We start from the raw sequence: 23,095 nt of genomic DNA on the forward strand, positions 1-23,095 counted from the left end.
AAACAAAGAAACAAAAATGTGTCTGGAGCAGATGTGTTGATGGATAAAACAGCCAAAAAAGAAAAGGGAACGAAACAGAGGTAGGTGTGAAATTGAGTGGAGTGTTTGTGTCCAGAAGGCTATAAAATGCCAAATTGGAAGATAAGGCACCGTTCCAACTGTTTGTTGTGTTGAGTTGGAACAGTGTAGCCAGCCAAGTTGATGTCAGCCTGAAGGTGGAGATATAAAATGACACGTCATTGAAAGCTCAGGTATATTCCTGTGAGCTGCGCTGAAGTGTTCAGCAAAATGGTCTTCCAGTTTGTGTGTTTGGTCTTCCCAATGTACAGGAGACTGCACATTGTGTTGTGTGTAGTTTTACTCCGTGATGTTATTTCTTCAGCGAGCCCTTCTGGTGAAGCCAGGATAAGTGCTGCAGGTAAAGTAGCTCTTCCACACTTTATTCTAAATTAAAGACTTTAATGTTGACTGTTACCTTCTTTCTTTATTTGTCTACTCATTCTAATAAGGCAATGCTGAACATTTTAAACACTTACAAATTTGTACCTCAGTTATTTGGAGCTAGGTTCCTGGTGCCTGAGATGGGGCCGTGTGTGGTGACATTAGACACTTCTCACCATACTCTTGTTTTTCTGTACCTGAGTATGTGTGATCATAAAATTAAACCTAAATCTGAGTAATTCACATCTTTACGGATTAGTACACAATATTTTACTCCACTTTACATATGATTATTATCTTGGGTTTCCCAAAGGGTAGTCAAATTTCAGATTGCAGCAAATCCCTCACATGGAGCTTATACATTGGAATTGAGCTGTTGGACTGAATGGCTGTGTCTGTACTTAAATACTATGATCTGGGTAACACCGAACCAGCACTGTCCTCACTTAACCCATGTGTGATTGTCGATGCAAAAATGTATATATATTGACCGTCCTAATGCTGACAATTCTCTGAAACAGAATGAACCTAAATAATAAAACGACAGCTATTACTTCAATTTAGTTTTGTAGAGTTGAAGGCCTTGTTTGAAATGTTTGATGCTGATGGTGGCGGTGACATCAGCACCAAGGAGTTGTTTAAAGTGATGAAAACCCTGGGTCAGAATCCCATCAGAGAAGAGTTGGACACCATCATTGAGGAAGTGGATAAAGATGGTAAGAAAGCATTTCTCAATCATACTTAGCAATTTCACTTCATTCAAGCATCATTTGATTCTCAAATGTTCATGGTTAACAATAGACAGATCTTATATTTGATTGTGTTCTTAACTTAGAAAGTGGCACCATTGACTTTGAGAGTTCTTGGTCATGATGGTGAAGCAGATGAAAGAGGGGGCGAAAGAAAAGTCTGAAGAAGAGTTGGCAGAATTATTTCATGTACTTGGTATGTGAGATTGACCTTTAACTACATTGGTGGAAATACTGTCTTTACTGAGAGAGACGGAAATCCATTTTGAGAAGTAATTTCTCCATTGAGCAAATTGTAAAATGAAAGAACTTGGTCAAAGATCAACACAACAAACAGGAAAGCATACCCACTTAAAGTTAAATGTAGAAGTGGCTGGCTTGATCAATTGTCTGTTCAGGTGGTTTGCAACGTACAGTAACAATGACAGTGTGGGTTTAATTCCTACACCAGCTGGGGTTACCACGAAGGACTCTCCTTCTCAACACTTAACTTAGGCATGGTTACCACCAGCCACCTCCCTCTAATGAGTAAGCAGCCCTATGATCTGGGGAGAGTCTGGTGATTTCACCTTTAAATTAATGTAACAAAGCCATTTTCACAATATAGTACAAAACACTGCAGCAGCTGGTAAGCTGAAACTTTATTTGAAAATCTTAGGAGGTTTAGCACCATCTGTAGAGAGGGAAAAACAGAGCTTGTGTTTTGAGTCCAATGTAACTTATTCAGAAACAAAGTGGGGGAGAAATTTAGAAACATTTGGTGCAAGAAACATTTCTAGCAGATCGAGAAACTGCCAAACACATGTTGAACCTTAGTTCATCCACATTGCATGCCACATACATTACCTTTCATCAGTACCCTTCATTAGAAAGAGTGGGCGGCACGGTGGCACAGTGGTTAGCACTGCTGCCTCACAGCACCAGAGATCCGGGTTCAATTCCCGCCTCAGGCAACTCTCTGTGTGGAGTTTGCACATTATCCCCGTGTCTGCGTGGGTTTCCTCCGTGTGCTCCGGTTTCCTCCCACAATCCAAAAATGTGCAGGTTCAATTGCCCGTAGCATTAGGTGAAGGGGTAAATGTAGGAGAACGGGTCTGGATGGGTTGCGCTTCGGCAGGTCGGTGTGGACTTGTTGGGCTGAAGGGCTTGTTTCCACACTGTAAGTAATCTAATCATTTTATAAAAAAGACATAAATGCACGAGAGATGAGGCTTCAAGGATTTACAGTGATGATACCAGAAATTCTTGTGTACACACTTCAGGAAAGGATTTGGGTGGCACGGTAGCTTAGTGATTAGCACTGCCGCCTCATAGTACTAGGGACCTGGTTCAAAGTTTGGGTGAAGATTTGTAGCTCGGGTGCTCGTTGTTGTGGTTCTGTTCGCCGAGCTGGAAATTTTTGTTGCAAACGTTTCGTCCCCTGTCTAGGTGACATCCTCAGTGCTTGGGAGCCTCCTGTGAAGCGCTTCTGTGGTGTTTCCTCCGGCATTTATAGTGGCCTGTCCCTGCCGCTTCCGGTTGTCAGTTTCAGCTGTCCGCTGTAGTGGCCGGTATATTGGGTCCAGGTCGATGTGTTTGTTGATGGAGTTTGTGGATGAGTGCCATGCTTCTAGGAATTCCCTGGCTGTTCTTTGTTTGGCTTGCCCTATAATGGTAGTGTTGTCACAGTCGAATTCATGTTGCTTGTCGTCTGCATGTGTGGCTACTAAGGATAGCTGGTCGTGGCGTTTCGTGGCTAGTTGATGTTCATGGATGCGGATCGTTAGCTGTCTTCCTGTTTGTCCTATATAGTGTTTTGTGCAGTCCTTGCATGGGATTTTGTACACTACATTAGTTTTGCTCATGCTGGGTTTCGGGTCCTTCGTTCTGGTGAGTTGTTATCTGAGGGTGGCTGTTGGTTTGTGTGCTGTTATAAGTCCTAGTGGTCGCAGCCAGGGAATTCCTAGAAGCATGGAACTCATCCACAAACTCCATCAACAAACACATCGACTTGGACCCAATATACCGGCCACTACAGCGGACAGCTGAAACTGACAACCGGAAGCGGCAGGGACAGGCCACTATAAATGCCGGAGGAAACACCACAGAAGCGCTTCACAGGAGGCTCCCAAGCACTGAGGATGTCACCTAGACAGGGGACGAAACATTTGCAACAAAAATTTCCAGCTCGGCGAACAGAACCACAACTAGGGACCTGGGTTTGACCCCAGCCTTGGGCGACTGCCTGTGTGGAGTTTTCACATTCTCCCTGTGTCTGTGTGGGTTTCCTCCGAGTGCTCCGGTTTTCTCTCACAATCCAAAGATGCGCAGGTTAGGAGAATTGGTCATACTGAATAGCCCATTGTCCAGGGATGTGTAGGTTAGTGCATTAGTCAGGGGTAAAACATGGATAAGAGGGTAGGAGTGTGAGTGGGTTACCTTTTAGAGGGTCGATATGATCTTTTTGGACCGAAGGTCCTGTTTCTACACTGTAGGAATTCTATGATTAACAGTTGAGTCTGTTCTCACTTCACTAAAGAAGACTAAGGTGTGATCCAAAATGAAGAAATGTTTTGATAGCTTGGACTGACAGCATATGTTCACTTAGAGAGAGGAAATATCACTGGAGTAGATAGTCAGTGGCTCACACTAACATTCCAGGCACAAATGTTCAAATCTGTCATCTTAGCTGGTAAAATAGAAAACTCTGTTAATAAATCTGGAACATCAGACTAATGTCAGTAATGACTATGACAATTGTCATTGATTGTTGTGCAAGTCTATGTGGTTCACTAGTGTGGTTCATCTAGCTGGCCTAAATGTGACTCCAGAACAATGGAAATGTGTCTGATTCTTAACTGCACTCTGAAATGACTGAATGAGCAACTCTGTTCAAGAGCAATTGGGCATGAGCAACATTGCTGTCCTTATCAGCAACATCCATGTACATGTAAAAAACGATGGAGAACATAGCTAGAGGTGATAGGAGAAATTGCGAGAGTCCTGGCGGATAAAATGAATCATTGTTACCATGAGTGAGGCCCTGGAAGACTGGAGGGTAGCAAATGCTGTGGCCTTATTCAAGAAGGGTTGCAAAGAGAAGTCTGGGACCTATAGACCAGTAAACCTAACATCTGTGTTAGAGAAGTTACTTGAGAAGATTCTGAGAGGTAAAATATCCATGCATTTGGAAAGACAGGGTTTGGTTCGGAATAGTCAGCATGGCTTTGTGCGTGGGAGATCATACATCTCAGATTTGTTAGAGTTCTTTTGATGAAGTGACCAGGAAGGTTGATGTGGGCACGGTAGTAGACATAGTTTACATGGATTTCAGGAACGAGGAACAGGAGAATCGACGTTTCGGGCATAAGCCCTTCTTCTTATGCCTAAACGTCGATTCTCCCGTTCCTTGGATACTGCCTGACCTGCTGCGCTTTTCCAGCAACACATTTTCAGCTCTGATCTCCAGCATCTGCAGCCCTCACTTTCTCCTCATAGATTTCAGGAAGGCCTTTGACATGGTTCGACATGGTAGGCTGCTCTGGATGGTTATATTGTGTGGAATCCAGGGAGAGATGGCAAACTGGATACACAATAGTCTTGATGGTAGGAAGCAGAGGGTAATAGTGGAAAGATACTTGTCGGACTGGAGGCATGTGACTAAAGGTATACCAGAGGGGTCAGTGCAGAGCCCATTGCAGTTTGTTATCCGTATCAATGATTTGGACAAGAATGTAAAAAGAATGATTAGCAAGCTTGCAGATGACACAAAAATAGGCAGTGTCGTGGAAAGTCAGGAAGGTTATCAGGAATTGCAGCAGCACCTTGATCAGCTGGGGAACTGAGTCAAGAAATGGCAAGTGGAGTTTAATAAAAATAACTGAGAGGTCTGGCATTTTAGAAAGCCAAATCAAGGTAGGAGTTTCATGGTGAGTGGTAGGGCTTTAAGGAGCACAGTGGAACAGAGGAACCTTGGAGTTCAGGTGCATGGTTCTCTGAAAGTGGAGTCACAGTTAAACAGGGCAATGATTATAGAACTTGGGAAGTTATGTTGCAGTTATACAGGATGTTGGTGAGGCTGCACTTGGAGTATTGTGTTCAATTTTGGTCACCTTGCTACAGGAAGGATGTTATTAAATTGGAAAGAGCGGAGAAGAAACTTACAAAGATGTTGCCAGGACTCAAGGGTCTGAGTTAAAATTTCAATTAACGGGAAGCTAGATATGACTGAAAGGAATAGGAGATTACAATGACAGATTTTTAAAAAATTGCTTTCAGAGGAGAGGACACACTGTACAATTCAGGTCATGAAATAATTTGAGAAATTGTGTGGCAAGTGTAGTGTAATTGGATGGAACTGATGATTTTGGAGGTAGCATTTGATGAGACCCTTATATAGAATCTGCACAGTGTAGAAACAGGCCCTTCAGCCCAACAAGTCCGCATCAACCCTCCGAAGAGTAACCCACTCAGATCCATTCCCCATATTACTCTAGGTTTACCCCAGACTAATGCACCTAACGTACACATCCCTGAACACTATGGGCAATTTAGCACAACCAATCCATCTAACCTGCACATCTTTGGATTGTGGGAGGAAACCGGAGCACCTGGAAGAAACCCATGCAGACACGGAGAGAATGTGCAAACTCCACACAGTCGCCTGAGGCTGAGATCGAACCCAGGTCCCTGGCGCAGTGAGGCAGCAGTGCTAACCACTGAGCCACTGTGCTGCCCCACGCTCTTTCCTGAGATGTTATGCATTATATTTAGATCTGTTGTGCACAAGTGATTAAAATGGATTGGATAATGTAAATCTATGATTAGATTATATCATGTAAATTATCAGGCTGGACGCAAGTGAAATTAGGTGGATCAGACCTTTTCTCATTTAGTGTCGGGAGTGTGTTGCTGGGAAAGCACAGCAGGTCAGGCAGCATCTGAGGAGATGGAGATTTGATATTTTGGGCATAAGTCCTTCATCAGGAATGAGGCTTGTGGTTCGGGGGCTGAGTCATAAATGGGAAGGGGTGGGGTTGGGGGGAAGGTAGCTGAGAAAGCGATAGGTGGATGATGGTGAGGGAGAAGGTAATAGGTCAGAGGGGAGGGTCAGATGGAAAGGTCAGGAGGGTGGTGCCGGGTTGGAGGCTTGGGACTGGGATAATGTGGGGAGAGGGAAACGAGGAAGTTGTTGAAATCCATATTTATTCTGTGCGGTTGCAGGGTCCCAAGGCAGGATATGAGGCGTTCCTCCTCCAAGCATAGGGTGCTAAAGGTTTGGCAGTGGAGGAGGCCCAGGACCTGCATGTCCTTGATGGAGTGGGAGGGAGAGTTGAAGTGTTCAGCCATTGAACTGTGGGGTTGGTGGGTACAGGTGTCCCAGACATGTTCTCTGAAATGATCCACTAGAAGGCGTCCTGTCTCCCCAATGTAGAGGAGACCACATCGGGTTCAACAGATGCAGTAGATGACATTGGTAGAGGTATAGGTAAATTTCTGATAGATGTGGAAGGATCCTTTGGGGCATTGGATGGAGGTGAAGGGAGTGGTGTGGATGCATGTTTTGCACTTCCTGCGGTGGCAGGGAAAGGTGTCAGGAGTGGGGTGTGGGCTGGTCGGGACGTAGACCTGATGAGGGGGTCGTGGAGGGAATGATCTCTCCAGAATGCTGAAAAGGATGGGGAGGGAAATAATTCTTTGGTGGTAGGGCCCGTTTGAAGGTGGCGGAAGTGGTGCAGTTTGATGCGTTGTATGTGAAGGTTGGTGGGGTGGAAGGTGATGACCGGGGGAGGTTCTGTACTTGTTGCGTTGGGAGGGGTGGGGTTCAAGGGCAGTGGTGCATGAAGTGGAGGAGATGCGCTGGAGGGCATCGTCAACCACAGCGTTTCCAGTGACCGATTAACCACAGACATCTATTACAAGCCTACGGACTCCCACAGCTACCTAGCTTACACCTAGATAGGAAGGAGACCAGAATAGCACGCAATATTCCAACAGTGGCCTAACCAATGTCCTGTACAGCCACAACATGACCTCCCAACTCCTGTACTCAATACTCTGACCAATAAAGGAAAGCATACCAAAAACCTTCTTTACGATCTTATCTACCTTCGACTCCACTTTCAAGGAGTTATTAACCTGCACTCCAAGGTTTCTTTGTTCAGCAACACTCCCTAGGACCTTACCATTAAGTGTACACGTCTTACTAAGATTTGCTTTCCCAAAATGCGGCACCTCACATTTATCTGAATTAAACTCCATCTGCCACTTCTCAGCCCATTGGCCCATCTGATCAAGATCGCGTTGTAATCTGAGGTAACCCACTTTGCTGTCCACTACGCCTCCAATTTTGGTGTCATCTGCAAACGTACTAACTGTACCTCTTATGCTCTCATCCAAATCATTTATGTAAATGACAAAAAGTAAAGGACCCAGCACCAATCCTTGTGGCACTCCACTGGTCACAGGCCTCCAGTCTGAAAAACAACCCTCCAACACCAACCTCTGTCTTCTACCTTTGAGCCAATTCTGTATCCAAATGGTTAGTTCTCTCTGTATTCCATGAGATCTAGGCTTGCTATCAGTCTCCCATGGGGAATCTTGCTGAACACCTTACTGAAGTCCATGTAGATCACATCTACTGCTCTGCCCTCATCAATCTTCTTTGTTACTTCTTCAAAAAACTCAATCAAGTTTGTGAGACATGATTTCCCACGCACAAAGCCATGCTGACTGTCCTTAATCAGCCCTTGCCTTTCCAAATACATGTACATCCTGTCCCTCAGGATTCCCTCCAAACACTTGCCCACCACTGAGGTCAGGCTCACTGGTTTATAGTTCGCTGGCTTGTCTTTACCACCCTTCTTAAACAGTGGCACCACGTTAGCCAACCTCCAGTCTTCTGGCACCTCACCTGTGACTATCGATGATACAAATATCCCAATCACTTCTCCAGCTTCCCAAGAGTTCTTGCGTACAACTGATCAATTCCTGGGAATTTATCCACCTTTACCAATTTCAAGACATCCAGCAATTCCACCTCTGTAATCTGGACATTTTACAAGATGTCACCATCTATTTCCCTACATTCTATATTTTGCATATCCTTTTCCACAGTAAATACTGATGCAAAATACTTATTTAGTATCTCCCCCATTTTCTGCGGCTCCACACAAAGGTCACCTTTCTGATCTTTGAGGGGCCCTATTCTCTCCCTAGATACCCTTTTGTCCTTAATGTATTTGTAAAAACCCTTTGGATTCTCCTTAATTCTATTTGCCAAAGCTATCTCATGTCCCCTTTTTGCCCTCCTGATTTCCCTCTTAAGTATACTCCTACTTCCTTTATACGCTTCTAAGGCTTCCCTCGATCTATCCTGTCTATACTTACATATGCTTCCTTCGTTTTCTTAACCAAACCCTCAATTTCTTTAGTCATCCAGCATTCCCTATACCTGCCAGCCTTTCCTTTCACCCTGACAGGAATATACTTTTTCTGGATTCTCGTTATCTCATTTCTGAAGGCTTCCCATTTTCCAGCCATCCCCTTACCTGCGAACACCTGCCTCCAATCAGCTTTCGAAAGCCCTTGCTTAATACCGTCAAAATTGGTCTTTCTCCAATTTAGAACTTCAACTTTTAGATCTGGCCTATCCTTTTCCAGCGCTATTTTAAAACTAATAGAATTATGGTCGCTGGCCCCAAAGTGCTCCCCCACTGACACCTCAGGCACCTGCCCTAACTTATTTCCCAAGAGTAGGTCAATTTTTGCACATTCTCTACTCAGTACATCCACATACTGAATCAGAAAATTGTCTTGTACGCACTTAACAAATTCCTCTCCATCTAAACCTTTAACACTATGGAAAGTCTATGTTTGGAAAGTTAAAATCCCCTAACATAACCACCCTTTTATTCTTACAGATAGCTGAGATCTCCTTATAAGTTTGTTTCTCAATTTCCCTCTGACTATTATGGAGTCTATAACACAATACATAGGCATGTCTAACTAATTGTAATAAAGGATTAGTGTGAAAGCACATGCATATTGTCAGGTCTCATTGCATGATAGTCTACAAGTTTTTCTAATGTTTGACTTGTGTATATCAATTATCCTTCCATGTCTGATGCCCCTGGTGTTTCAATGACTTCTTTCAATGCTCAGAGATTCATGAATAAACAAGATCTTTGTACAGTTGTAAGCATTATCCAATGCTATTCCTTTGCTATGTTGTAGACAAGTTTGCTCAGTGTCATAGAATCATACAGTATGGAAACAGACCATTTGGTCCAACTTGTCCATGCTGACCAGATATCCTCAACAGATCGAGTCCTGTTTGCCTAAATTTGGCCCATATTCCTCTAAACCCTTCCAATTCAAGTACCCGTCCAAATGACTGTTAAACTTTGTAATTATAGCCATCTCTACCACTTCCTCTGGCAGCTCTTTCCACACACACAAAACCCTCTGTATGAAAATGCTGCCTCTCAGGTTTAAATCTTTTAAAGCTTGCCCCTCTCATCTTAACCCTATGCTCTCTAGGTTTGGACTCCCCCTTCCTGAGAAAAAGACCTTGGCTATTCACCTCATCTATGCACCTCGTGATTTTCCAAACCTCAGCCTCTGATGCTCCAGGGAAAAGGGCCCAGCCTATTTAGCCTCTCCCTATAGCTCAAACACTCCAATTCCGGCAACATCCTTGTAAAGATTTTCTGCACAACATGTTTGTTATAGCAGGGTGCCCAGAATTATATGCAATATTCTGAAAGATGCTTCACAAACGTCTTTACAGGTGTAACATAATTTTCCAAAAGTTTAACTCGGTGCTCTGACCAATGAGGTCAAGTGTGCCAAATGCCTTCTTCACCACTCTGCTTCACTGTGATGCCACTTTCAAGGGACTATGTATCTGCAGATGACACCAAAATTAGTGGCATGGTGGATAGTGAATATTCCAAAGGTGGCCTAACCAATGTCCTGTATAGCCACATCATGACCTTCCAACTCCAATACTCGATGCTCTGACCAATAAAGGAAATATACCAATTGCCTTCTTCACTATTCTATCTACCTGCAACTCCACTTTCAAGGAACTATGAACCTGCACCCCTTGGTCTCTCCCTGTACCATTACCTACAGAAGGCCTGTCCTGGTTTGTCTTACTACAATGCAGCACCTTACATTTAATTAAATTATACGCCATCTGCCACTCATCAGCTCATTGGCCCAAGATCTCATTGTACTCTCAAATAACCTTCTTTGCTATCCAACGTACCAATAATTTTGGTGTCACCTGCAAGCTTACTAACCATGCCTCATATATGGATCACTTAAATCAATGATGGAAAGCAGTGGACCCAGCACTGATCCTAATGGCACAACATTGGTTTGCGGGACAGTCAATAGAAGTATTACAAAGACAATTAGTAGACTTCAAATAAGAGTTTTGATTTTAGTGTCCAAGTCGTCGAAAAAAATTGTGTAAAACAACTGATCTGGCACAGTCAAATAAGAGAATGGTGTGCTGAAGAAGGATCACTGGATCCAAAATGTCAACTCTGATTTCCTTCCACAGATGCCACCAGACCTGCTGAAAATTTCCAACAGATTCTGTTTTTGTTGCTTTAGAAGAGAATAGAATGGCCTCTGTCAAAATTAAATGATAGAACATCAAGGAGAGGAACTCAAGCCAGTAACTCATCCAAACCTCAGTCTGCAGGTTGCTGCTCTACTTACAGCCGGGCCTTCTGGGTACAAACCTTCCAGGCACAGATTGAGCTTACAGTAACGTACATACCTCATGGACTCTTCACAAACACCCCATTTGATAAAAATGTTCATCTTCACATCAAAGGGAAAGACAAAGCTATTCCATGGAGATGGGTTCCCATTAAACTGGATTAGAATCAGTAGTATGACAAATTATATAACTAAAATTGTCTTTTTCTCGAGCTTTAATATAAGAATGGAAAGGTATCACAGGAGGCAGATTTAGAAATCCAGAGAGTGAATTAGCCAGCAAAATCAATGCTAATAAGGCTCCTGCCAGGTATCCTGATGTGCTTACGAGTTATCCCAAAATATAGTTATGGATTCACATGTAGACATATAGAGTCATAGAGATATACAGCACAGAAACAGATCATTCGGTCCAACTCGTCCATGCCGACCAGATATCCTGACCTAATCTAGGCCCATTTGCCAGCACCTGGCCCATATCCCTTGAAATTCTTCCTATTCACATATTCATCCAGATGCCTGTAAAAAGCTGTAATTGTACAAGCCTCCGTCACTTCCTCTAGCAACTCAGTCAATACATGCACCACATTCTGCATGAAAACATTGCCCCTTATGTCCCTTTTAAATTTTTCCTCTCTCACCCTTAACCTATGCCCTCTAGTTCTGGACTTCCCACCCCAGGAAAAGACCTTGACTAATTACCCTATCCATGCTCCTCATGATTTTATAAACCTCGATAAGGTTGAAAAGCCTCCGACGCTTAAGAGAAAATAGTCCCAGCCTATTCAGCCTCTCCCTATAGCTCAAATCCACCAACCCTGGCAACATCCTTATAAATCTTTTCTGAATCCATTCAAGTTTCACAACATCCTTCCAATAGGGGGGGAGACCAGAACTGCGTGCAATATTCCAACAGTGGCCTAACCAATGTCCTGTATAGCTGCAACATGACCTTCCAAGTCCTATGCTCGATGCTCTCACCAATAAAGGAAAGCATACCAAATGCCTTCTTCACTATCATATCAACCTGCAGTCCAAGGTCTTTTTTTTATTTCAAAAATATACTTTATTCATAAAATACTTTGATGATCTATACAACGGGACATGCCATACATATGTAAACATTCCATTTCTTTGCATACCGAAACAGAGTAATCATTCCTATTTACAGGTCTGTATGATTACATTTTTAGCTGAGGTGTCAGCAGAGCCCAAATGACTGTGTGGGCCTCCTGTTCTTCTTAGGCAGGCAGATGTTACACAGTGGTCTTTCCCCAGTGGACCTGCAGTCCAAGGTCTCTTTGTTCAGCAATTCTCCCCAGGACTCTATTTTTAAGTGTATCAGTCCTACTGTGATTTGCCTTTCCAAAATGCAGCATCACACATTTATCTCAATTAAACTCCATCTACCACTCTTCAGCCTGTAGGCCCATCTGATCAAGATCCCATTTTACTTTGTGATAACCTTCTTCACTGTCCACCTCACCTCCAATTTTGGTGTCATCTGCAAACTTACTAACTATGCCTCCTACGTTCACATCTAAATCATTTATGTAAATGATGACAAACAGTGGACCCAGCATCAATCCTGTGGCACACCGCCAGTGACAGGCCTCCAATCTGAAAGGCAATCCTTCACCACCACCCTCTGTCTTCTTCCTTTGAGCCAGTTCTGTATCTCCCTGTAGTCCATGTGACCTAACCGTTGTGACCAGTCTCCCATGAGAAACTTGTCGGATGCTTTACTGAAGGCCATAAAGATCACGTCCACTGCTCTACCCTCATCAATCCTCTTCAAGGACGTTTACAGTGTGGAAACAGGCCCTTTGGCCCAACTTGTCCATGTCAACCAGCTTTCACAATGTTTAAAAAAGTTGCTAAACTACTATGTAACTACATGCCCAGGAAGATTCCAAATCCCTTAATGAATCAAATTCAGAAGCAACTAGAAGAACCAACCAGAATGGTCATCATTTCCCTCGTGACAAAACCAACCAAAACCTAATTGGGTCCATTAGAAACTGTCTTAACCAAATAAGGTTTAACAAGAGAGTAGCCACCCAATAACGAGAGTGTTGAGAGTTTAGTCAAATGAACTTAACGTAGAGTTTTCACTACATATCAAGAATGTGTTCCGGTAGTTGACATTAAGTGAGCAATCAAGACTGTTTACTCTATGTATCACTCCATTTAGGATTGCATCAGCCCCAGTGGTGTGACTTATATAATCAGTGGTGTGGGAGGAAGGCCTTAGGAGGTTACTAAGTAGCTACTTAAGGGCCTCAAATGACAATGGAGAATCTTAGTCACTCAATGCCTCTCTATTGCCAATAAATATCTGTCGGCAGATAGTTGATTGGCACAGTGCAGATATAAAGCGCAGTTCTAGGCGTGTCAGGGTGGACCGAGAACTGGAAGGGGCATGGGGTGGACCGAGAACCGGAAGGTGGGTAGGGGCGGGCTGCCTTAGAGTGGTCGGAAGGTGGGAGGGATGGGGGCTTGCTGGGTCTGTATTGTCTGCACTTTTGTATGTAACAGTACTGTGTAATGTACAACTGTCACTGCTGTTGTCTCCTTATATCTTTGTGAAACTGGGATTTGAGGTTTGTCCTCATGTCCCTGAAAAATGTATGGTAGGGTTTGGGGCCTGGCTTTGCTGCTCCTCTCCCTTGTAAAATTGCTGTCTCTTGTATGCAGCTGTAAATGTAACTGTTTGTTGTAAACTGTTTTTGTAATTTGTTTAATAAAATAATAACGAGGAGATTTAGAATCTCTTCAGTTTAGGGAAAAAAAATAAAGCGCAGTTCTTCCCTGCCCTCCCCTTCACTGTTTGATCACACAGCATTGCCCTTTGATGTGAAGGGCACTGCTTGTCACTGGCCACACGGGTGTTTCCTTTCTTCCTGGTGGTGGAAATTTGAATAAAGGTTCGTGCACCTTGTGTCTTTAATGTGTCTCACACCTGCACACACACAACATGGGTGCTGGGGATAAAATAAGCACTACCGCAGTTAGGCGGTAGTGTGAGGGTTAAAAAAAGAGATTAAAAAAAAAGAAAAAAAAAGCGCAGTTCTAAGCAACCCCTTGCAACTCTCGCTACTGGATGGCAGCTGGCAGCCGACAGTTAGAAATAAAGGTTTTCTCCAAATTGTATAAGGAGTAATTTAATGCAACTTAATTATATAAAATAATTGTTCTTAAAATTCTAAGCTCCAATGGTAGGTTGTAGCAAGAGTTGATTGCAAAATACCTGGTGAAAAAGCAAACTATGGCTGAACCTGGAATTGCTAGTCACAATACATTTCCCAACTTGGCTGAATGGTGTCTCCACCCAATTCAAACATAGAGCAAGGGTTAGGGCTAAGTCAAGGCATTCCCCCTGTCAGTAATATCCTCACTGCTGAATATGTGTTGCTGGAAAAGCGCAGCAGGTCAGGCAACATCCAGGGAACAGGAGAATCGACGTTTCGGGCAGAAGCTCTTCTTCAGGAATGTTACATTCCTGGAGTGATACATAAGCCTGAAGAAGGGCTTATGCCCGAAACATCGATTCTCCTGTTCCCTGGATGCTGCCTGACCTGCTGCGCTTTTCCAGCAACACATTTTCAGCTCTGATCTCCAGCATCTGCAGACCTCACTTTCTCCTCAGTTATATCCTCACCCCAGGTTAAACATGATCTGCAAACTTGTGGTGAACCTGATGTACAAATTGTTACAGTGGAAGAAGAACAAATTCTAGATATTCATGTTCTTACATGAATATCTAGAATTGGTAATATCAGCTTGTGTGAAAGACGTTGATAGTTTACTCATTGGCAGGTAGGATTTTCCAGCAATTTGGAAACCATTTCTCTTGTTGTTTCTCCCCAGACATTATCACCTAACTAACCTTCCTCTGTGGTGGGACCCCAAGTCCTGAACACTGTTGTACAGGAACCTACAAACAAAGGTAAGAGCTGACTCCAGCTTGATAGTTGATTCTCTGGTTATGCTTAAGCAGAGAGGTCATTGCCTGCTGTCAGGCAGGATGACATTTCCAAACACTGATGCCTTGCACCTCTGACTGTGTCCTACTTACAGCAGAGTCCAATTGCAAGATTAACAATGTCATGCAAAGTTAAAGGGAAAACATTCAATAGTAATAGGGATCTTCCAGCTTTTAACAACTTAAAGTCCTATATGCCAAATTACGATCCCTTACTTCCGATGATGCTAAAATACTGGAAATGAGATAGCATATCATTCTCACGTCTGTAGACAATTGATCATTTTGTGCTTGGCTCTAAATCTAGCACAAGGCAAATGCTGGAAACCAGAGTTTAGATCAGATTGGTGCTGGAAAGGCACAGCAGGTCAGGCAGCATCCAAGGAGCAGGAAAATCGATGTTTCGGGCAAAAGCCTTTCACCCTGATGAAGGGCTGAAAATCAATGCCTGAAACATTGATTTTCCAGCTCCTCGGATGCTGCCTGACCTGCTGTGCTTTTCCAGCACCAATCTGATCTAAATCTAATGCAGTCAGCTTGAACACAATGTTATAATTCTCACAATCCAGTGATCTTAACATCAGGTGCATCTGTGTTTAGTGGGAATGAAGTCGTGCTAATCTTTTTATCAATACATTTTTTCACATTGTAGACTAAGTTCTTTAGTTATACTGTAATTGAGAGACTGACATCAGTTCATTTGTTAAGTAATTAAGTTCTTTTTCATGAAACTTTTCAAAGCATTTCTGATAGACAGATTTATTTCCCTATTGGAAGAGTAAGTGCAGAGACACTGCAATTAACAAATGCCAGGTAAAAGGGATCACAAATTCCTGGTGATTTCAAAAAGCAACTCGAGCAGAAATTTACTTCTCTAAGTGAGCACTTACAATATTTATAACCATAAAAAGTGTGTGGGGGGTGCAGCGAAGCGATTGTAGGTGAGTTACACAAGCATGTAAAATGAATCCTTCATTTCAAAACTGCAAATAAAAGAATACGCAGAGGTAAAATATAATGGGACCTGATAAAGAAAAGCTGTTTGGATTAAAACCAACCAAGGCATTCCTTACTCAGTTGTGGATCTGTCTGAGATGTTTAAAAAAAGTTGTATTCATATAGCACCTTTAACAACGAGACTTCTCAAAGAATTTACAGAAAATGAGATTTGTTTTCTAAAGAGCGGTTGTTGCGACAGTTTAGGAAATCAGCAGCCATTTAAACAAACAGCAATTCCCCATAAAGCAAACAATGCCATAATGATTAGATAGACTGCTTTTTTTCTGATGTGGTGAAGTGGTAAATATTAGGCAGAAAATTAGGTAATATCTCTTGCTCTTCCATAAAATGGTGTCATGGGATATTTTACTCTCACCTGGGGAGCAGACAGATTTAAAGGTTTCAGCTGAAACATAAAAACCAGGGGCAGAAGTAAGTCATACGGTCTTTAGAGCCAACTCTGCCATTCAATATGATTGTGGCTAATTGTCCAACTCAGTACCATCTTTCTGCTTTCAGAAGACTAGAAGATTATTTTAGCCCTGAAAACTATATCTAATTTCTATTTGAAGCATTCATTGTTTTAGTCTCGATCACTTTCTGTGGCAGAGAATTCCACAGGCTCAGCACTCTTTGGGTGAAGACATTTCTCATTTTAGTCCTAAATGGTCTATCTGTATCCTCAGACTGTGACCCCTGATTCTAGACTCCCTGGTCATCAGGCACATCCTTCCTGCATTTACCCTGTCTTGTTGGAATCTCATTGGTTCCTATGAGATCATTCCTCTTTCTTTTAAACACAATTAATATAATCCTAACTAATCTAAGCCCTCTTCATACATAGTTCTGTCATCCCAGGAATCTGTTTTAGTTGCACTCCCTCCATAGTCAGAACATCCTTCCTCAGATAAGGAGAAAAAAACTGAAAACACTATTCTCGGTGTGGTCTCACCAAGGCCTTGTACAACTGCAGCAAGCAGCTCTGCTCCTGTACTTGAATCCTCTTGCTGTGAAGGTAAACATATGATTTGCCTTCTTCATTTGCACCTCCTCTACTTGCATGCTTAGTTTCAGTGACTGATGTACAAAGACACCCAGGTTTTGTTGTACCTCCCCCTGTCCCAATCTATCCCCATACAGATATTAATCTGCCCTCCTGGTTTTGCTACCAAAGTGGATAACCTCGCATTCTACCATGTATTTGCCTTACTCTGTCAATTTGTCCAAATCACACTGAAGTGTCTCTACATCCTCCTCACAGTTCACCCTCCCACCCAACTTTGTGTCATCTGCAGCTTGGAGATATTACATATTGTTCCTTTATCTAAGTCGTAATATATATTTTGTAAATTGCTAGGGTCCAAGCACTGTTCGCAGCAGTACTCCACTAGTCACTGCCTGTCACTCAGAAACAGGCCTTTTTTTTGCACTCTTTGTTTCCTGTCTGCTAACCAGTTATCTATTCATGTCAGTACACTGCACCCAATCATACCTTTAATTTTACATGCTAATTTCTTATCAAAAGCCTTCTGAAAGTCCAAGTGAACCACATCCACTGGCTCTACTTATTATCTCTGCAAGTTACATCCTCAAAAAATTTCCATTAGATTTGTGAAGCATGATTTCCTTTCATAAATCCATGCTGGCTCTGTCCAATCCCATCACTGTTTTCCAAGTCCTCTGCTATAGTGGACTCTAGCATTTTCGCTACTATCAATGTCAGGGTAACTAGTCTATAATTCCCTGTTTTCTGTGTCCTTTAAATAGTGAGATTACATTAGCTATCCTCCAATCCAAAGGATGAGTTCCAGAGTCCATAGAAGTTTGAAAGATAACCACCAAGCTACCTCCTTAAGTACTCTGGAATTTTGATCTTTGTGCCCTGGATGTTTTATTGACCTTTAATTCCACCAATTTCCTCAACATCATTTCCCTACTCATATTGATTTCCTTCAGTTCCTCCCTCTGTTCCCCAACAGTTTTGAGAAGTTATTCTTTGTGAAGACGGAACCAAAGTATGCATTTAGTTAATTTTTCTACTCCTTGTTCTCTGTTATATCTTCTCCTGTTTCTGACTATAAGAAAGTCTCATTTATTTCTCTTGTTGAAGATTTTACAATTAGTTTGTATGTTCCCTGCTAGCTTACTCTCATACTCTACTTTCCTTCCCTTTATTAATCCCTTTGTCTTCCTTTGCTGATATCTAAAGTTATCCCAATCCTAAAGACTGCAGTTTTTTTTTGACCAATTTGTATGTCCTTTCATCAGATCTTAATCTATCCCTAATTTCCATTGTTAGCCGTGGTCGGGCCAATTTTCCTGTTTTATTTTTGTGCCAGTCAGGAATGAACAAGTGTTGCAGTTCTTCCATGCACTCGTTAAATTTTCCCATTTGCCTATCCACTATCATGCTTTTAAGTCATGTCCCCATTTTATTACAACCAGTTTGTGCCTCATACCATTGTACAGGTAGTTCTGCTATAATGCGTGTTTCGTCAACGCGAATTGGCTGCAATGCGATTGATGAATAGAGAATATGGTTTCTAAAGTGTGAACTTTAAAAATGTGCTGGCTATAATGTGATTGTATTAACACCACTTTAAGTGCTATTTTTATTGTGTGATTTCTATGTAGCACAGGGTTGCACAGGAACACAACTATCGCGGATTTGCAGAACTGAGGGTCGTTTATTTTGTTTAGATTCAGGACCGTAGTCTCAGAATCAATTATGTCACTCTCCATCTTAATGATGATTTCTATAATTTTATGCTCACTTTCCCCAAAGGGCCTCACACAGCTAGATTGCCAATTATTCCTTTATCATTACACAATATCTAGTCGAGGATGGCCAGTTCTGTAGTTGTTTCCTTAATAAAAACCATCCAGTGAACTCTCCTTCTCTATGGCATTATGACTGATCTGATTTGCTTAATCTATACGTAGATTAAACTCACACATAATTATAGCTGTACCTTCATTGTTTGCTTTTCTAATTTCTGTTAATGCCTTGCCCAACATTATCACTACAGTTTGTGGATCTGTATACAACTTCCACTATCATCATCTGTTCTTTCGTGTTTCTAAACTTGATCCAAAGAGATTCAATTCTACTGAAGCTATCATCCTTCCCTAATGATCTCTTTAGCTAGCAATGTTATCCCACCTCCTTTTCCTGCTTTGCTGTTCTTCCCAAACACTGAATAACCCTGGGTAGTTGGTTCCCATCCATGGTTACCTTGCCATCATGTTTCTGTAAGCTCAACTGAATCTCACCCATTTATATCCGTTTGTATGACAAATTCGTCCACTTTATTGCATGTGTGCCACACTTTAAGGCACAAGGACTGAGGCTTATCTTTTTAACATTCTTAGTCCCATTCACATAATTGTACACTGTGGGATTCTTACCCTTGAATTTTCTGCCTATCATTTTCTCTTCTGATTCTGTCTTTGTTTTTGCCTTCATTTCCTCTCTTCTGTGTCCCTGTATGGGTTCCCATAAATTCACTTGGAGGATATGGACCAGCATTTATTGCTCATTCCTAGTTGCCCTGAGAAGGTGATGGTGTGCTGCATTCTTGAACCTCTGCAGTCTGTGTGCTCTAGGTAGATGTACAATGTCATTAGGAAGGGAATTCCAGCATTTTGACTCAGCAACACTAAAGGAATTGCGATATGTTCCCAAGTCAGAATGTTGAGTGACTCGGAGAGGAACTTGCAGGTTGTGGTGTTCCCATATATCTCCTTTGAGATAGAAGTGGTATGCTTGGGAGGTGCTGTCTAAGGATCGCTAGTGAATTTCTCCGGAGCATCTTGTAGAAAGTACACTCTGCTGTTACTATGGTGGAATGACTAAATGTTTGCAGATGTGGTACCAATCAAATAGGCTGCTTTGTCCTGGATGTGTCAAGCTTCTCGAGTGTTGTTGGAGCTGCAAAAAAGTGGGAATAGTCTAACACTCTATCCGAACTTTACCTATGTTGTGTTACCAATGTGTACCATGTCCCACTGGCTGTTCATCTTCCCACCTCAGAATGTCCTTGAAGCCATTCCAAGACATTCTTGACACTAACAATTCAATCTCTCATCACTATAGCCTTCCCGCAATTTTTCCTCCTCGCCCATTCTGCAGAGCTCACCATAGTGTAATCAATTTGGTTGTTTCTACTTTCTTCTGAGAGACCTTTTGCCCCAATAATCTCCAAAGTGATATATTTATTTTGGAACAGAATTGTCCCTGGGATCTCCTCCACTGTCTGCCTAGCTCTTTTCCATTTTGGCTGGTGGCATCCATTCCCTTCTTGCCTGTGGAGTCTCGGTCTGTGGAGTGACCACCTCCCTTTACATGCAATCCATGACACTCAATCTTGCGGATGATCCACAGTATCCCAGCTGCCTCTCTGGCTCCAAAACCCAGGCTTCCAGCAGCTCCAGCTGGAGACACTTCCTGCAGCCATTCTGATACCGGGCACTGGAACTGTGCCTGACTTCCCTCATTGAGGGGGAGAAGCTGGCCATGGCCTCAAGATCTCCTTCCATGACTTACTGAAAGATAATATCTTTAACTGCAGAGTATTCACTTAGTACTCCAGTTAACCCCACTTCAAATCTTTTATTTCATACTCATTCTTTCTCTTAAAAAAACCCCAAATCCCTTAGAATCCTACTATTCAAATTATATCCACCACCCTTTTAGATGATACATTCACAATAACTGGAGCTGGGGTGAAATGGAGCTCAGTGACTCTGAAGTTGTGGCAGATGACCTAAGAGGTGCTAGTGTCCAGGGGGGCTAGGCAAGCTAAGAGTATCTTTTGCCAAAGGCATGTTGACCCTCCCAGTCTTGAACCTGAAAGATTTGGAGGGTCTGACCATCTTGACAGTGCCCAAAGTGAAAACTGCTGAGGGGCATGGTGTGGTTTCACCTCTTGCTGGTTGTCCCCTGGGACCATCCTGTCTCCTTGTCAGGAAGGGACACCTGGAGTGTGCGCTGGTTTCCCTGTCCCCCTGTTGTCATGTCTTCGGCCAGGAGGACCATTGGCTGGGGCAGTGGAGAGTAGACCTCTGTGTGCCTCTCTGCAGTCCTCACTTCCTCCTAGCCTCTCTAAGAGACCCTGATGGGCTGGGCCTAGCTCTTCATGGCAGCGTCAAACTGTCTTTGGGGCAGACAGATGGTCACTTCACTGCCACAGCCTCTGGGCAGTGAGGCCCATTTTATCCCCGATACCAGTTTTCTGGTGCAGTTCCTCTGTGTGTCTATGTATGTGTGGTGTGTATTTGGAATGTGTGGACTTCTGTGTGGGTGTGGGATTTGTGTGTGTGTGTGGTGGGGGGGGCATGTGTGCATGTATTTGTGTGTGTGGGGGGGGATGCACATGTGTGTGGGTGTGTGTGGTCTACATGTTTTGGGGGGTGGTGTCTGGCATGTATGTGTGGAGTGTGTGAGATGTGTGTACGTGGTGTGTGTGTTTGGGTGCCTGGTATGTCTGTGTGGTATGTGTGAGTATGGTGTGTGTATGTGGGTGGGTGCCTATCTGGTATGTTTGTGGTGTGTGTATGTCATGTATATGTATGGGTGTCTGGGTGTCTGGGTGGAGTGGTGTATGAGGTTATGTGTCTGTATGGTGTGTGTAAATGTGGGGCATGTGGACATTTGGGGAGATATGTGTCGGTGTGCTTTTGTGTGGTCTGTGGTGTGTGTAGGGTATGTGTGTGATGGGTGTTGGTGGGAGGGTAGGGTGTGTATTTGGGGGGTATGGGTGGGTGGAAAGGGGTGTGTGTTTGTGGGAGTGTGTGGGTGGGCGGATGGGGGTGTCTGTGTGTGGGTGTGTAGGGGTGTATGGGTGTGGGAATGCGCGGATGGGTGGATAGGGTTGTGTGTGGGGGTATGTGTGGGTGGGAGAGAAGGGATGTGTGTGGGTAAGTAGGGGTGAGTGGCGGTGGGTGTTGATGTGGATGGGTGGGTAAGGGTACATGTGTGGCTGGGTGGATGGGGTGAGTTTGTGGGTGGGTGGGAAGGGATGTGTGTGGGTGGGTTACGGTGTGTGTGCCAGAGTGGGTTTTGGTTCGTGGGTAGAGTGTGTGAGGGTGTGTGTGGTGGGTGGGGGTGTTGAATTGGCAGTGTGTGTGCTGGGTGGGTTGGGGTGTGTTGTGGGTGTAGGTGTGGTGTGGGTGGGTGTTGGAGGTGCGTGTGGTGAATGTGTTGGGTGTTTATGTGTGGAGGGTGGGGATGTGCTTCTGGTGAGAGGGTGGTGTGTATCTGGTGGGTGGGTGGTGTGTTGGGGATGTGTGTCTGGTGGGTAGGGCAATATGTTGGGGTGTGTTTCTGGTGGATGGGGTGGTGTGTTGGAGTTATGTGTCTGGTGGGAGGGTGGTGTGTTGGGGATGTGTGTAGGGTGGATGGGTTAGTGCGTTGGGGTTGTGTGTCTGGTGGGCGGTGGATTGTTGTGAGTGGACTTGGTGGGTCGGGGTGTGCTGGGGGTGTGTTTCTCGTGGGTGAGGTGTATGTGTGTGCTGGGTGGGTTTAAGGGCTCTGTGTGTTAAAGGTGTGTGCTGGGTGTGTTTGTGCTGGATTTGGGAATTAATGACTGGTTGAGCTAAACAATTCCAAGAAGGAATAATACTGAGTGGGTTCGATGCAGGATTACTTCATAGTAAAATCTTTCGGGGAACTACGTAAACAGTTCCACATGATTCTGAATGAAGTCAAGGTCAGGCAGGTACCTCAGGGCTGAGAGAGAGAACAACAGTTTGATAATCCCAGGGACCAGGAGACAATGTCATGGGAAAGGTGGGGCCAGAGTTCCGCAGATTCCAGCCACAGAGACACCGCCTTTATGAGGGAATGGAACAGGGGATGTGTGTGCGCTGATAGATATGAGAATGTGGAGTAGATGGAAACACTGAACACAATTATACTGTACAAGGATTCTGTAGAGCTTAACAACCGTCCCAACTGGTGGGGGTCACCCTTAATATTGTTACAGGGTCTTAGATGCATGTCCACTGCCCCGGGACATTCATGTAGCACATAATTTTGATGACATCTTGATCCCTGGACCAATGGAAACTGTGCTGACGGAAGCTGTAGTCACACTGCTGCAACATATGTGAGACAGAGACTGGGAAAGGAACTTGAAAATGATACAGAGAGCAGCACAATCAGTGCAGTTTTTAAGTCATCAATGGACAAAAGGAATAGAGT

The 23,095-nt window shown here is 43.5% G+C and overlaps 1 protein-coding gene across 1 annotated transcript in view; it reads left to right on the forward strand.

Annotated features, from left to right (window-relative positions):
* Positions 1-288: 288 nt before the first annotated feature.
* Positions 289-23,095, forward strand: part of LOC122559946 (uncharacterized) — a 58,909-nt gene continuing 36,102 nt past the window's right edge. Inside the window, exons 1-2 of the mRNA XM_087994620.1 lie at positions 289-418; positions 1,014-1,157. Of these exons, the coding sequence (XP_087850746.1) occupies positions 289-418; positions 1,014-1,157 (274 nt within the window). The remainder of the gene's footprint in view (positions 419-1,013; positions 1,158-23,095) is intronic.

Source organism: Chiloscyllium plagiosum, unplaced genomic scaffold (genome assembly GCF_037043375.1).
Source record: "Chiloscyllium plagiosum isolate Xiang-an unplaced genomic scaffold, Cpla_swu_hap1 HiC_scaffold_15, whole genome shotgun sequence".
NCBI classification, from domain to species: Eukaryota; Metazoa; Chordata; class Chondrichthyes; order Orectolobiformes; family Hemiscylliidae; genus Chiloscyllium; species Chiloscyllium plagiosum.